This window comes from Babylonia areolata, chromosome 5, assembly GCF_041734735.1.
Source record: "Babylonia areolata isolate BAREFJ2019XMU chromosome 5, ASM4173473v1, whole genome shotgun sequence".
Classification (NCBI taxonomy): Eukaryota; Metazoa; Mollusca; class Gastropoda; order Neogastropoda; family Buccinidae; genus Babylonia; species Babylonia areolata.
In genome coordinates, this window is record NC_134880.1 from 37,009,730 (window position 1) to 37,026,157 (window position 16,428).

At 43.6% G+C, this 16,428-nt stretch overlaps 1 protein-coding gene across 1 annotated transcript in view; it reads left to right on the forward strand.

Annotated features, from left to right (window-relative positions):
* Positions 1-16,110, forward strand: part of LOC143282267 (uncharacterized) — a 22,266-nt gene extending 6,156 nt beyond the window's left edge. The window contains 6 exon segments of the mRNA XM_076587867.1: positions 1,506-1,585; positions 5,933-6,059; positions 10,137-10,502; positions 11,378-11,571; positions 13,224-13,292; positions 15,025-16,110. Of these exon segments, the coding sequence (XP_076443982.1) occupies positions 1,506-1,585; positions 5,933-6,059; positions 10,137-10,502; positions 11,378-11,571; positions 13,224-13,292; positions 15,025-16,110 (1,922 nt within the window).
* The last annotated feature ends 318 nt before the right edge of the window (positions 16,111-16,428 follow it).

Consider the following 16,428-nt stretch of genomic DNA (forward strand, 5'->3'; position numbering starts at 1 on the left):
TCTGTGTATCGAACATTTTCCAAAACAAACAGTAATCAATAGACTTAAGCTTTTTTATTTTATTTATTTATTTATTTTTTATTATTATTAATGATTTCAGTATTTCAATAACACCTTTCTTTGCTTTCCTGCAAGATTCTTCCCATTTATAATTTAAGCTTAATTTTGTTGAGAATATCATTCCCAGATATTTATATGAATTTATATCTTTAACATCCTCATTTCCATAAAGCCACTGACAGATATCCACCCATTCTAAATACAGTAATGTTAGTTTTATCCATGCTAACTGTTAAACCCAAATAGTCTGCTTCTTCTTTCAATGCATTTAATTGGTGAGAGAGAGAGAGAGAGAGAGAGAGAGAGAGAGAGAGAGAGAGGTTCTGTAACAATAATGTAGTATGACTGATAGCAGTTTACATCACTGATTTCAGACTGCTGGGAAACAGACCCTGGCCTGACTGATCCATTCCGGGGGGTTGAACCATGCATCTTGTGTATGAGCTCACTGTTCAGTTGCATCTTATGTATTTATATAAATACATGTATAAAATGTAACTGAACTATATTTATCATTTGAATTTTGACTTTCATGTGTGACCATGTAATGCAGCCGCATACTCAAATACATGTATGTATGTGAAGTTTACACTAGAAAAAGAGGGACTGTTTTAAAAAAAAAAAGGTCTAAATTATGAAGTAATTATATATATATATTGCGTTTTTTCACATTGTATTAATTGTTTTCTCTATGATTAAGCTTATAATGCATTACGTAATAGTTTAACAAAAAGTTCAGTTACATCATATATATTTATACATATGTAAAATGTAACTTAACTTTATTACCTATCTTGTGTGTGTCTGTGTATGTTGGTCACACTTAGGTGCATTTCCTTTTTCATTTAAACAAAAGCAAGTGTGAGTAAGAAATGATTTTTTTTCCTTTGTGACTTTAATTTTGAAAAAAAAGAGAAAAGTGAAAATTAAAAAAAATAAAAATAAAAATAAACAATGTGAAATCCAACACAACTTTGTGTGGTCTATATTTTTTATGTTGGGAGGTGCACATGACTTTTGTTTTGCAATTGATTTTTTGTGTGTTTTTATTCAATTGTAGTAAGTGCATGTCACAATTGAGTCTTGAAGGCCTTGCCTCTCTTGTTGTCATTTGTATTTGCAATTGTTTGTTGGGGAATAAAACTTTATTTAACTTTCCAAGTTCCTGATTCCTTCTGTGTGAGAAGGTAGGTCCCGCCCCAGGAGGGTCGGGGCGCGACACCGGCCAAAGCTGTGCTTCAAAGACATCTTCAAGAGGACTTTAAAGCCTCTCGAAATTCACACAGTGCACTGGGAGAACCTCCAGTTGGAGATACTGACCAAGCAACTGAAATCAGGGGAAGAAAGACTGATGTGTGCAGCAGAAGAAGAGCGGACCTGCAGAAAGGAAGTCTGTAGTTTATACATCACAGAGTCAATCCACCAGCGTGGCTTGTGTGACACAGACTGTAACTCGCGCATCGGCTTGTTCAGCCATAGGCAGCGCTGCACCCTGAGGGCAGACATGAAGTGGGATTTTCCCATGGTCAGCACTGACTGACGGAGGCCCGTGCGTTCATCTTCATAGTGAACCCGCCTAGATAACACACTGAAGTGAGGATTTGTAAACGTGCGCGTGTATGTGTGTTAGTTATAAATCTGTCCACACTGCAATTCAGTTTCAATTTCTCAAGTGGGCGTCAATACGTTCAGGAATCGGACCCACACTGTGTCGGTTGATGAGTGTCTTACCCACTCTGCTACCTTTATGAATGCAAAGCCACCTCTTCAGCGAGTGCTGTGCACTTTACTCACCATTTATCTGCCCTTTTTTCTGCCGGGTGGAAGGAGACTCACAGGATAGGGTACTACTATAAACATCAGTCATCCTATTTGAAGCTGACATGGAAAGAACGTCCACACCTTCTCTTCACGTCACAGCCAGACGTATCTATCACCATAGCAAATAATGATCGACCAAAAATAACTCGGTCCTGTCGGGGTAGGGATTTAACACTGTTTACAAAGGCTTAGCAGAAGCTCCTCTAAAGTTTCCAGGCAGAAGTGTGTGATAAATTTGAAGTGAAACATTCGACATGTGTGAACGAACGAACAAAGCAGACTGTCATCAATTCCAGTTCCGGGAGAAAAACAAGTGATAGTCAAGCCATGCTATGATTGCGTTTTGTTGTTATCTTGTTTTGCTTTGTTGGGAGACAAGTATATTTTTGGATTGTCAGAATTAATGTGTGTGTGTGTGTGTGTGTGTGTGTGTGTGTTGCCGACAGCAGCTCACAGCAGTTGGCCGAGAATTGTGCCCACGCCATTTTGCACTTTCCCGCGATGTGTGATGTCAAGAGTTCATACTGGCCACCAGTCATCTCTCCAGCCAGCAATTTGATTTGTGGCGTGCACACAGACGAGGCTGATGGCTGGTCCAAGGGACATAACTCTTCAATGATACCAGCAGCGTGAATCCCAGTAAAATTTGATGTCATTGTGTGTTAGGTGAGGGAGAGGGGGCAGGGAGGGTGAGAGAGAGGGGGGCAGAGAGGGTGGGGGTGAGCGGACGTGTGCGACTAGCTGACACTGGCACACTGACAGAATATAACACTAGGAGGGAATGGTTGAAGGGGAACTGGGTGACACTGACAGAATATAACACTAGGTGGGAATGGCAGAAGGGGAACTGGATGACACTGACACACTGACAGGAAATAACACTAGGTGGGAATGGCAGAAGGGGAACTGGATGACACTGACAGGAAATAACACTAGGTGGGAATGGCAGAAGGGGAACTGGATGACACTGACACACTGACAGGAAATAACACTAGGTGGGAATGGCAGAAGGGGAACTGGATGACACTGACAGGAAATAACACTAGATGGGAATGGCAGAAGGGAAACTGGCTGACACTGACACACTGACAGGAAATAACACTAGGTGGGAATGGCAGAAGGGGAACTGGATGACACTGACAGGAAATAACACTAGGTGGGAATGGCAGAAGGGGAACTGGATGACACTGACACACTGACAGGAAATAACACTAGGTGGGAATGGCAGAAGGGGAACTGGATGACACTGACACGAAATAACACTAGGTGGGAATGGCAGAAGGGGAACTGGATGACACTGACACGCTGACAGAATATAACACAAGGTGGGAATGGCAGAAGGGGAACTGGCTGACACTGACACGAAATAACACTAGGTGGGAATGGTTGAAGGGGAACTGGCTGACACTGACAGGAAATAATAACTGGAGGTACCTTGTGGGAATTGTTATGGATGAACTTCTGATCCAGTGTTCACTGGTGTCCAGGCTTTGTAGGCCCCATTTTGGAATGGTGTTGTATCCCTGGGAAAGACACTATGATGTTCCTCACTCCACCCAGGTGTGAATGGTGTTGTTACCATGGGAAAGACTCTTTACACCCATGTTCCTCACTCCACCCAGGTGTGAATGGTGTTGTTACCATGGAAAAGGCTCTTTACACCCATGTTCCTTACTCCACCCAGGTGTGAATGGTGTCGTTACCATGGGAAAGGCTCTTTACACCCATGTTCCTCACTCCAACCAGGTGTGAATGGTGTTGTTACCATGGGAAAGGCTCTTTACACCCATGTTCCTTACTCCACCCAGGTGTGAATGGTGTCGTTACCATGGGAAAGGCTCTTTACACTCATGTTCCTCACTCCTCGCAGACGTAAGTGGGTACTTGACTGGTTAGGGAAGGTGAAAACGGCAGAGGGAGAGGATTGGGCCCCACCCTCCTATGCCGAGCCTTAGACATAGTGGATATGAATTCACTGCTTTCCTGTGATGAACCCCAGATACAGTGGATATAAATTCACTGCTTTTCTATGCAGAACCCTAGACACAGTAGATATGAATCAACTGCCTTCTTATGCCGAACCCTAGCCAGTTCAGTGCCAGAGAATTTTGTATTTAAAAAAAAGAAAAAGAAAAAAAGTGCTCTCCTCTTCACGTCCAGTGCAGGTTCCACCCTGCGTTTCGTGAAAATCGTGGAGCATTGGCGGTTGTCGATTTTCAACAGTCTGCATTGAAATAATAGTACACTCGTTCCCAGTTGGCAAGGCCCCTTAATGAACTCTGGCTGGCATTCGACCTGTTGTCATCACTCCTCTCCCTCTCCTCCCCTTCTTCCAACACTCGCTGCACGTATTCTGTCAGTCATAGCCACTTGTTCAAAAACGCTGTCTGACTGGATAGACGGAGTAAATTACCATCAAATGGGCTGTCAGTTGCATCACTGTCGTTGGCAATCACCTTCGTTTTCAAACCAATCATCAGATAAGAGAGATACCTCCTGTCCACGATCACAAGCAGAGCTATCAGAATTGTGTAAGTCTGCTGACTGTCACTGTTTGCTTTACTGGACACAGTTTTCAATGTCTTTTTTTTTTTTTGTCTTTTTTTTTTGCACATGATGCAACGCCCTTTTCCAAACTCGTATCACGTGGTCAGTTAATAATAATTTTCTGTAATCTGTTGATGGAGGAAGATGGTAAACCTGCAAGAGTGGAATTGCAGTAATCCAGTCTGGACAGGACAAAAGAGGAAACCAACTGAGCCATATTTTTCTCTGTTATGTAGGGTCTGACTGAGGCTAGCCCTCGGAGATGAAAATTACATGAGCGACACAAGAATGAAATTTGGTCGTTCATAGTCAAGGTCTGATCGAGATATACACCCAGGTATTTGGCTGATGTTTGAAATGCTACTGAAGCAGGGCCAAACGTAACTGGGTCCTTTTCTGCTGCCTTAAGACGAGTTAGGTCACCAACGGCTAAGAGTTCAGTTTTGTTTTCATTGAGCTTTAGCTTGTTTTTTGTCCATCCATGTTTTTACATCAGCTACACAAGCTTTCAGTTCAGTAATGACCGTTTTAAAATCAGATGGTGGAGAGCGTTTTGTAATTCTGTCATCTGCATATTTATGGTAACCAAATGAGTGCCTTTCGAAGATGTCAGACAAAGGCTGAGTGTACAAAGCGAACAAGATAGGCCCTAAGACTGATCCCTGAGGGACACCAAACCCAAGAGGAATGACTTTAGAGGTGCTATGTTTTACTTTAACCTTGAGTTGACACCCACATGCAAGAGAGCATTCAAACATATCTTTTCAAACTGTACTTTTTTCACTGAAACTTTTCCATCTGCATATACTTGCTCAAATTTTGTTGCTGGGTGTGCTCTTTGTGTTGATCTGTATGCATCTGTATGATTTTGGTGTGTTTTTCGTGATATCTGGTTCACTGGTTTATTTTGACAATGGTGAATGCGACGTGCTTTGTTTTGCTGTGGTTTGCACCTGTGTGATTTGAGACTGTGATGGCGCCTTTGTTGATTTAGATATTTTTATGTCACTTTTATGTCACATATGTATATTTTAGCCACTGTCATCAATGTGAAACTGTGTTGACTTTGTACATATCTTGCGAAACTTAGCCTAAAATTTATATTTCATTGTAAAGCGCGGTGAGCCCCATTTGAGATGTGAGTACTGCCCTACATAAGCCTGCATTTCGTTATATTGTCATTATTATTTTTATTATTATTATCATTATTTTTTATCTTTTTATTTTTTTAAATAGCAGACACGCACGCGATCATAAGATATACACCCATACATACATGAATACATACAGAATGCGCGTGCACACACATACGTACAAACACGCATACTCACCGCCCCCCCCCCCCCCCCCCCCCCCCCCCCCGCCACTCACACACACACACACATACACACAGAGCATCGCATATCAATCTGAACCACCCGCCTCACTGCACGAGGGCAAACCGGTCAGTGGTCAAATGTGTTATCTCGCCCATTGACCCAGACATGTCCGGATTTGGTGACAGGGAACTGTTGACTTAACAGGCTATAAGAGTGACTTCTGTGAGGACAACGGCCCTCAGACCAGCGCGCCACAGATACCAGTTCCCTGGCGTTTTGGGGAACAGTTCGCTGGCCACACGTTCCACACGGGCACACAACGAACACACTTAACACAGATAGAATTTATCCCAAAAAGTGTTTGCTGCAGTTATGGATGCCATTGTTTTCCGTTCAATGTTGTTTGTGGCGTTTTTGATTTCAGGTAAGTCAATTGCAGAATTAGTATTCATATCTTACCCTTTTCTTTTTGCGTGCTTCTCTCTCTCTCTCTCTCTCTCTCTCTCTCTCTCTCTCTCTCTCTCTCTCTCAATGACTGAGCAGTTAAAGTCTAAAGTTTGAAGGGAAAATATCGATAAACTCTTATACATGAAGGGGGGTGGGGGGTTGGGGGGTGGGGGTGGGGAGGAGAAAAAGAAGAAGAGGAGGAGGAGAGGGAGGAATTTCAAGAACATAAAAAATAAGGAAGGAGGAAAAGGATATGACTGAGAAGGAGTTGAAGGAGGGAGATTTAAACGAAAAAATCATTCAATGTTTCGCTGTCGGCCACGGATCATAAACGTAATGTTTTCGAAACCACTGCCATCAGCCCCAGTTCCTACTACTTGGCCTACCTTTCAGCTGAAAACCACAATCCTATATTTTGAGTCATGCTTAGGTAATCTACTTTCATTTTCTCTCACAATTTAGTAGCTTCCGAGCGAAACGTCTTCTTTCTATAAAGTGATTATCGCCTAGTTTACTTTATTTCATATTCCGATTTTCTGTTGCCACAGGAAAACACAAAACAAACTGCTTCATTCTTTCAACACCGTAGCTTAATCAAACTGCGAGTTCAAGTATATTCACTAGCTCGGACATATGAAGACACATTTTCTGTAAAAGAATGGAGCAATGATTGTTGCAGCCTGAGTCATATTTATATTCGTAATGGTGACATAATCCTATCTGGCTTTTTAAGACATTTCCTCCTTGCGTAGGCATCAGCTGTACTCTCTTATGTTTCAAGGATGATGCAGTATTATGTTGCTGTTTTCTTCTGAATGATTTTCTTTCCTTTAACGATGCTCAGTAACTCGACATATTTTGCCAAGAGTCCGTTTTGCTCATTGGTTTCCCCAACCAATAGTGCTTGATCTTGTATTTTATCCCCTTTCGGTGTTGTTGAGTTTAACGGCCTGTTAGCTGTCGGCCCTTTTTTCATGCTGGTCAGTGCTCGGGCCTTGGTCTGGAGAGGGTATCGTAGACAGACAATCCTGGATGTCTGTCCTAAAGTGAATCTGGCGATCCAAGGGAGAGTGACTCCTGGACGTCTGTCCTGAGGTCAGGTCAGTCTGGCGTTCCAAGGGAGAGTGACTCCTGGATGTCTGTCCTGAGGTCAGGTCAGTCTGGCGTTCCAAGGGAGAGTGACTCCTGTATGTCTGTCCCGAGGTCAGATCACCTGACGTTCCGAGGGAGAGTCTTGGTCTCCTTTCGGACTGTCTGTTTTTGTGCCAATGCTCTATTTTCCCTTGACCACTTCAGCAATCGTTTTCCTGCTCCCCCTCTGTTGCTCTGTCTCTCCATCCCTGTCACTATTTCTGTATGTATCCCCCCCCCTCTCTCTCTGTTTTTGGTCTTGCACAATTCTGTCTGTTCAGATTTGTCTTTCTGCGATCGCTCACTTTATGGGCGCGGAAGTCTTCAACAAGAAGGCAATTTTTATCATCTCTCTCCTCTTTTCCCTCTGTCTGTCTCTCTCTCTTTGTGACACGTGGTTATTTGCAATAAAAAATAACAAGGTCACTGGAACAGTTTTCCTTGACTTAAAAAAGGCCTTTGATCTTGTGGATCACAAAATATTGATAAACAAATTAAATGAGTATACTCAAAGTCAGTCAGCTGTCTCATTCTTCCGATCTTACCTGAAAAAAGAACACAGCGTGTTTATTTAAATGGCACGTTTTCTTCTGAAGGTCATGTAGATCGTGGTGTACCGCAAGGTATTCTTGGACCTCTACTCTTTTGCATCTATATAAACGACTTGCCGATGCACATATCACCTTACAACGTCATCTGCGATCTGTTCGCTGATGGCAGTTCTCTTCATTGTAGTGACGCCAACATCGATTTTGTACAATCATCGCTACAACAGGGAATAAATGACATCTCAGACTGGTGTTACCAAAATCACATGGAACTTAACCCATATAAGACGAAAAGTATGACACTGACATCCAGACAGAAACACCAACGTAAGCCTCTCACTTTAAACTTGAGATAAACAAGAACTCAGTTGAACAAGTTTGTGAGCACCGCATTTTTGGGGTAATAATTGATAAAGAACTAAACTGGCAAGCTCATATTGACCATGTCTGCAAACAGTTAGCTCGCAAACTGTTCTTACTCAATAAACGTAGATATTATGGAACATCGGTTCCAACCCGAAAATTATTCTTCGGGGTACATTGTCTTTCTCATATCAATTATGTAGGATTTGTTTCTTACTACAATATGATTTGATACCTAATTACGTTTATGTATGCATATGTAGGCTATACATATATGTATGTACATGTAGACATGCATGCATGTGTGTATATGTGCAGATATGTATGTGCATAACGGTGTGTGTGTTTAGGTATGAGTGTGTGCATATTTGTGTGGGTGGGTGTGAGTGTGTGACTGTTCCTTTTATTATTTTTCTTAATAATGATGATGATGATGTGTTTATTATTATTATGATCACTAGTTGTAGGGGTGATGGTGGTAGTAGTAGTGGTCAGTAGAAGTAGTAGTAGCAATAGTAGTATTCACCATTATTATTATTATTATTGTGTATTATCGTTATTGTTTTTGTTGTCACAAGGGCAGATTGGAAGACGAGGCAGTGCCTAAAATCTGTATACTTGAGTGATAAAGTTTTTGAATCTTGAATCTCTCTCTCTGGGCAGAGGAGATATAGATCTATAACACTACCCTGACACCTCCACAACGACAACACGTTCGGATGGGCAGCAAAAATGTCATTTTATGCTAGATTTTTGTGATTTGAACTCACACCCCAGTTGTCTTTATACACCCCAAACACGCCTGCCTGTTTTAATTATATATAAAACACCCAGTTTCTTTGCAAAATCATTGCAAGACAAGATCATTGTTAACCTCCACATATAGAACCCCACCTCCCACACCCCTCTTAGATTAGCCGATCCAGTGGGAAGAAACAACGTGATGAATATCATTCTACATATAAAAATTAAAAACTTCGTTCCATTTAGTTAAGAAAAATGAAATAGGGCAAAATAAAATAAAAATGATGAAAAATAGGTCATCGCCGCCACCAGGGGTCGCCCTTACAAAATTATATCACTCTTGAATGTTGATCATTCCACTTCAAAACTAACTTGAATCTATCATGAATTATAGAATTAATAATATAGCCTACAAGCATGTGTGTTCGCACATGGCTGAAGCCTAACTGACCAACACAAGGAGCGACTGAGGAGCACGTGAAGTCAGCTGTCAGTCAACTGTGCCAGGCTGTTGTGTTTTTAAAGTGCTGACAGTTTTGTCTCTGACCCAAGATAGATTCTATATAAATATCAATAAAACTAAACAGTAAAAGGAAAATAACATGCTGGAGTTTTGTCTCTGACCCAAGATAGATTCTATATAAATATCAATAAAACTAAACAGTAAAAGGAAGTAAAATGCTGGAGTTTTGTCTCTGACCCAAGATAGATTCTATATAAATATCAATAAAAGAAAATAATAGAAGGAAAGAAAATGATGGAAAACATGTCACCATTGTCACCAAAATGTAGCATGAAAAAAAACTATTCTTTTGAATATTAATCATTTCACATCAAAATAATTCCATTTTGTAGACTCAAAAAAGGAAAATAAAATGATGCATGTCCATGCATGTGTGTGTTTGTGTGTGTGTGTGTGAGAGAGAGAGAGAGAGAGAGAGAGAGAGAGAGAGAGAGAGAGAGAAAAGAGAGAGATGGACCAACTCCGTCATGGTGTCTTTTTTTTTTAAAAGTTAATGTTTTTTGTTCTACATGTAAAGTGCTATGAGCTCTATGTGAGCTATCATTATTATCATTATTCCTACCACCACCACCACCACAACTACTACTGCTACCACTACTAGCACTATTAACAGCTGTGGTGCTGGCCCCCTAGGCGAGCAGTGCCACGAGTGGTCTCCCCACTTCCACACGGGCAGTATGAAGCTGGCCTGCACGGGCAGCACGGCCATGTTGCCCTGGAGAGTGCTGCTGGAGCCCGGGGAGACACTGCATGACATCCAGTGGCACTTCCAGGCCGCAAGCCCCCCAACCAGTCCCTCACACCCTCTCGCCTTCTTGGTCGGCGGCATGTTCGTGCCTGGCGCGGGGTACGAGCAGCGGGTCAGCTACGTGCCGAACGCGGGCATCCTGCTGACGGGCATGTCGGCCAACGACACGGGCAACTACACGGTGCAGGTGACTGGGGAGAACAGCACCCAGCTGTGGATCCTTCACCATCACAGCAACGTTCAGGTTGTGGGTAAGGACAGGGAACAGTGTGTGTGTGTGTGTGTGTGTGTGTGTGTGTGTGAGGGGGTGGGTGGGGGGGGGGGGGTTACGCTCATGGATGGGTATTCTCCTCTGTCGAAGAATATGCTTATATCAGGATGTTTTTGCCCGTGTGTAAATTTACTTTTTGTTGCTGGTGTGAAGACACAAGAACATATAACACAGGCTTATTTTCAGTATCAAGCACCCCTTAAAAGTTACATTGAAATATGATAGAGATACATACATACATAGATATGTATGATGGCTTAATTAAACATATTGGACTTATTTGTATCAAGCACCCCAAGAAACAAGCATTACAATATAACAACATGATTCCTCATACTATTTCCCCCTGTGGCTTTGCCTGTCTCTTACAGTCCTGCCGGCTGTTCAGACATAGCAGGGTTTAAAAATGTAAACCTGTCATGAAGAAAAAGGAAAAAACCAACCAAACAAAAACAAACAAACAAACAAACAAACAAACAAAAAACACCCCAAAAAAAACCGTACAGAGGAACAAAAGCTGGAAAAGTTGGTGCAAAGTGCGTGAACACAATGTCATATCTCGGCCATGTATCTGACGCTGACTGTCGACAAGTTATTTATCAAGAAACCACAACGAAAACTGCAACGTGAAATGTGTGCTTAATTAAAGCCACTGGGTAATTACCGTATAAAAGCATAGTAGTAGCAGTAGCAGCAGCAATAGTAGTAGTAGTAATAGTGGTAGCAGTAGTAGCAGCAGCAGTAGTACCTAGTAGCAGTGGTAGTGGTAGCAGCAGCAGTAGCAGTGGTAGTGGTAGCAACAGCAGCAGCAGCAGCAGTAGTAGTGTCAAAGTGTGTACCTACTGTTTCCCCCAGACAACACGATGCCAAGTCAAGGGATCAGCCTGGTCCAGGAGCCCAAGGCGGTGTACGACAACAGTACCGGGCAGTGGATGGTGGACCTGAGTTGTGGCGACTTTCCCTTTCCCGCACAACCCCCCTTCGACGCCCAGTGGACGGTGAGAGTAACAGTCTGGGAGGATGGTGGTGGTGGTGGTGATGTACAGAAGGTGACACATGAGACATAAGAGTTTGAGGAAGAATGGGGGAAGACATTGCGCACAAAGTAGAGACAGCAGTGAAGAAGAAAGACTGTCGTAGTGTGTGAGGCAGCTAGCTAAGACAGCAGTGAAGAAGAAAGGCTGTCGTAGCGTGTGAAGCAGCTAGCTAAGACAGCAGTGAAGAAGAAAGGCTGTCGTAGCGTGTGAGGCAGCTAGCTAAGACAGCAGTGAAGAAAAAAGGCTGTTGTAGTGTGTGAGGCAGCTAGTTTAGACAGCAGTGAAGAAGAAAGGCTGTCGCTGTCTGGTGTGAGGCAGCTAGCTAAGACAGCAGTGAAGAAGAAAGGCTGTCACTGTAGTGTGTGAGGCAGCTAGTTTAGACAGCAGTGAAGAAGAAAGGCTGTCGTAATGTGTGAGGCAGCTAGTTTAGACAGCAGTGAAGAAGAAAGGCTGTCGTTGTAGTGTGTGAGGCAGCTAGTTTAGACAGCAGTGAAGAAGAAAGGCTGTCGTAATGTGTGAGGCAGCTAGTTTAGACAGCAGTGAAGAAGAAAGGCTGTCGCTGTAGTGTGTGAGGCAGCTAGTTTAGACAGCAGTGAAGAAGAAAGGCTATCGTAGTGTGTGAGGCAGTTTAGACAGCAGTGAAGAAAGGCTGTCGTAATGTGTGAGGCAGCTAGTTTAGACAGCAGTGAAGAAGAAAGGCTGTCGCTGTAGTGTGTGAGGCAGCTAGCTAAGATACCAAAAGACAGGCAGCAGTGGAGATCTCTGGTGCCACATGGAACAGAGAGGATTATCTGACTTAGCAAGGCCTAAAGGACTATGACCTTCAAACTAGGAGGCTAGAGGCGGCCTTTGTGGATCATCCCAACACCGACTGCTCTTAACTCCTCTAAGCCGAGAGAGTAGGGATATTATTAAGGCAGACACTCTCCACTTTTATCAAATTCTAGGCCAGATGTTCGGGACAGCAGTTACCTCTTCTGCTTTTCTGATGGTCATAGTCAGACATTGCTGTCTTTATACATAGGCTTAGGAATAGAAAAAACAGATGCGAGAGGGAGACGACAATAATATGGATTCAGAAAGAGTGATGGACTAGACTGTATTGTAAAGCTGTAAATCAACTGTCAGTCAAACACAGTACAGTGTTGTGTAACTTTTATAGCTGTAAGTCAACTGTCAGTCAAACACAGTACACAGTGTTGTGCAACGTTTACAGCTGTAAGTCAACTGTCAGTCAAAAACAGTACAGTGTTGTGTAACTTTTATAGCTGTGAGTAAACTGTCAGTCAAACACTGTACACATTGTTTTGTTACTTTACTTGGGTCTGCAGCCCAACGCAAGCTGATGAAATCACTGTATTGTTCAAGAGAAAATCTGATGAGATATTGTATTGTTCAAGAGAAAAGCTGATGAAATCACTGTATTGTTCAAGAGAAAATCTGATGAGATATTGTATTGTTCAAGGAAAAAGCTGATGAGATCACTGTATTGTTCAAGAGAAAAGCTGATGAGATCACTGATGAGATCACTAATGTTCAAGAGAAAAGCTGATGAGATCACTGTATTGTTCAAGAGAAAAGCTGATGAGATCACTGTCTGATGATATTACTAATGTTCAAGAGAAAAGCTGATGAAATCACTGATGAGATCACTAATGTTCAAGAGAAAAGCTGATGAGATCACTGTATTGTTCAAGAGAAAAGCTGATGAGATCACTGCTGATGAGATCACTGTATTGTTCATGAGAAAAGCTGATGAGATCACTGTCTGATGAGATCACTGTATTGTTCATGAGAAAAGCTGATGAGATCACTGTCTGATGAGATCACTGTATTGTTCAAGAGAAAAGCTGATGAGATCACTGTCTGATGAGATCACTGTCTGATGAGATCACTGTACTGTTCAAGAGAAAAGCTGATGAGATCACTGTCTGATGAGATCACTGTACTGTTCAAGAGAAAAGCTGATGAGATCACTGTCTGATGAGATCACTGTATTGTTCATGAGAAAAGCTGATGAGATCACTGTCTGATGAGATCACTGTACTGTTCAAGAGATAAGCTGATGAGATCACTGTCTGATGAGATCACTGTACTGTTCAAGAGATAAGCTGATGAGACCACTGTCTGATGAGATCACTGTGCTGTTGAAGAGATAAGCTTATGAGACCACTGTCTGATGAGATCACTGATGAGATCACTGTACTGTTCAAGAGAACTGCGGAGAAGAAAAGGAGTGCAGGGTCTGGTTGCATGCGCGAACTTAGCGGCGCTATGTTTGCATATCGTTAATTGAGAATGTTCCTAACTCCACAGTAAATTCCACATACGTATGAACATTCTAAACTCTAAGCAAAGTTAGCTCTGCACAGATCACCTCATGCAATTGGGCCCTGGTGAACAACTCTGTTGGTTTGAAAATTAATTTGCTGATACACTTAATGAAATTAGGGATGGGGGAGGAAACAGGGGAAGAGAGACAAACTGAAGGACAGGCAGAGAAACCGACAGAGAAAGCACGTGAAAATATGTATTTTTTAACAACAACAAAGTGCACATTGTGAAAGCATGAATACGGCTGAAAACAGTACACAGCAGATGAAAATAATCGCACAGAAGAAAATTCAAGTTAGAAGAGAGACACCAGAGTATGAGAGTTTAGTTCGAGACCCACGAACCCAGCAATCTCCCAGTCTGTAAGTGTACAATCTGTCCAGTCCACGACACAATAACGATTTAAGCATAAAATCTGTAGAATCCACGACACAGTAACGATTTAAGCATACAATCTGCCCAATCCACGACACAGTAACGATGTAAGCGCACAATTTGTAGAATCCAAGACACAGTTACCATTTAAGTGTATAATCTGTAGAATCCACAACACAGTAACGATTTAAGTGTACGATCTGTACAATCCACGACACAGTAACGTTTTAAGTGTACAATCTGTCCAATCCACGACACAGATTTAAGTGTACAGTCTGTACAATCCACGACACAGTAACGATTTAAGCGTACAATCTGTCCAATCCACGACACAGTAACGATTTAAGCGTACAATCTGTCCAATCCACGACACAGTAACGATTTAAGTGTACAACCTGTCCAATCCACAACACAGTAACGATTTAAGTGTACAATCTGTCCAATCCACGACACAGTAACGATTTAAGTGTACAACCTGTCCAATCCACAACACAGTAACGATTTAAGTGTACAATCTGTCCAATCCACGACACAGTAACGATTTAAGTGTACAATCTGTCCAATCCACGACACAGATTTAAATGTACGATCTGTCCAATCCACGACACAACGATTTAAGTGTACAATCTGTAGAATCCACAACACAGTAACGATTATACGTAAGACATGATTTGGGAGAAGAAACCTCTTCAATTATTACAAATCGCAACCACGGACCTCACTGACACTCATTTATTCCCGTTGTATCTTTGACAGAGTCCTTCGGGAACTGTTAAAACCAGCTCACATTACGAAAAGGGAAAGTTCCACCTGCACCTTTCCAGCCAAGAGGCGTGCGGACGGTACACGTGCCACGTGCCCAGCCAGTCCATGTGCTCAGGAGGAACCAACAGCAGTAGCGCCAGTGTCGTCATTGACGAGGCCAGCGCCAGACTGGCCGTACTGGAGGCACAATTCCACAGCAGCGGGAAGGCCTTGCTGGCTGAGAAGCACGCCCAGCTCCCCGCCACTCTGTCCAGCCTGCAGCAGCAGAAGACGGTCCTGAAGGCCCTCAACAGCCAGCTAGGGCTGAGGAGGGACCTCCTCCTTCAGGAGAACGCCAACCTCACCCACACGCTGTCCACTCTGGAGCGGAAGGTGCAGCAGCTGAAGACCAGCAGCATATCGGACAACAGCGCGGCGGGCTGCACCGGCCTGATGCAGACCGTGCACCTGCTCACCATCTATCTCAACCAGTCGGTCATCAAAATCAGCCACCAGCTGCATAACCGGGACAGCAATCTCAGCAGCAGCCACCGGAAATGCCGCGAAGCACTAATAGCCCTGGATCAGGTAGCGGTGGACCTGATCCTTCACAACCCGTCCAAGACCCTGCCCGCCATCAACCACACCCTGCAGGCCCTCAAGAACACCATGGGCGCCGGCACCCAGCACAGCACCAGCACTTCCGACAAACGACCTCACATCTGGTTCGATGCCAAGGACAGCCGGCCTGACCAGCACGTGGGCCCGAACCATGTCATCGGCCTGGACCAGGTGCTGCTGAACGAGGGCGATGGGTATGACCGGCACACGGGCTGCTTCACGGCCCCGCAGTCCGGAGTCTATTTCCTGATGGGCGGCGCCCAGACCACTCCGCCCCACGGCGAGATCACCCTACGTCTGGAAGCTGGGCACAATGTGCTGCACAGCGGGGTTTTTGGCGGCCATACTTCCCACCAGGGCAGCGTGCAGGGAGTGGTGCACCTCAGCCACGGGCAGTCCGCTTGTTTGATCGCTGAGGGGAACATGATTCTCGCCTCAGCCCGGTTCAGTGGATTCCTCCAGGAACTGGACCACTAGCAGGGGACCCCCACAGCCACAGCACAGTAGCCTCACCACAAATGATGACCACCAGCAGAAAAACAACAACAACAAAAAACCGACATTATTCACGGTAAAATCAACATACCAGCGGCTGCTCCGATGACGACACCATAAAGACACATAAACTGACAAGAACAACATGATACCAGCGGCTGCTCCGATCCAAAAAGACACAAACTGACAAGAACAACATACCAGCGGCTGCTTCGATGACGACACCATATCATAAACTGACAAGAACACAGTTGTACAGTTTCCTTCAACACTGTGTGCCTCGATGACTTGATTGTTGGC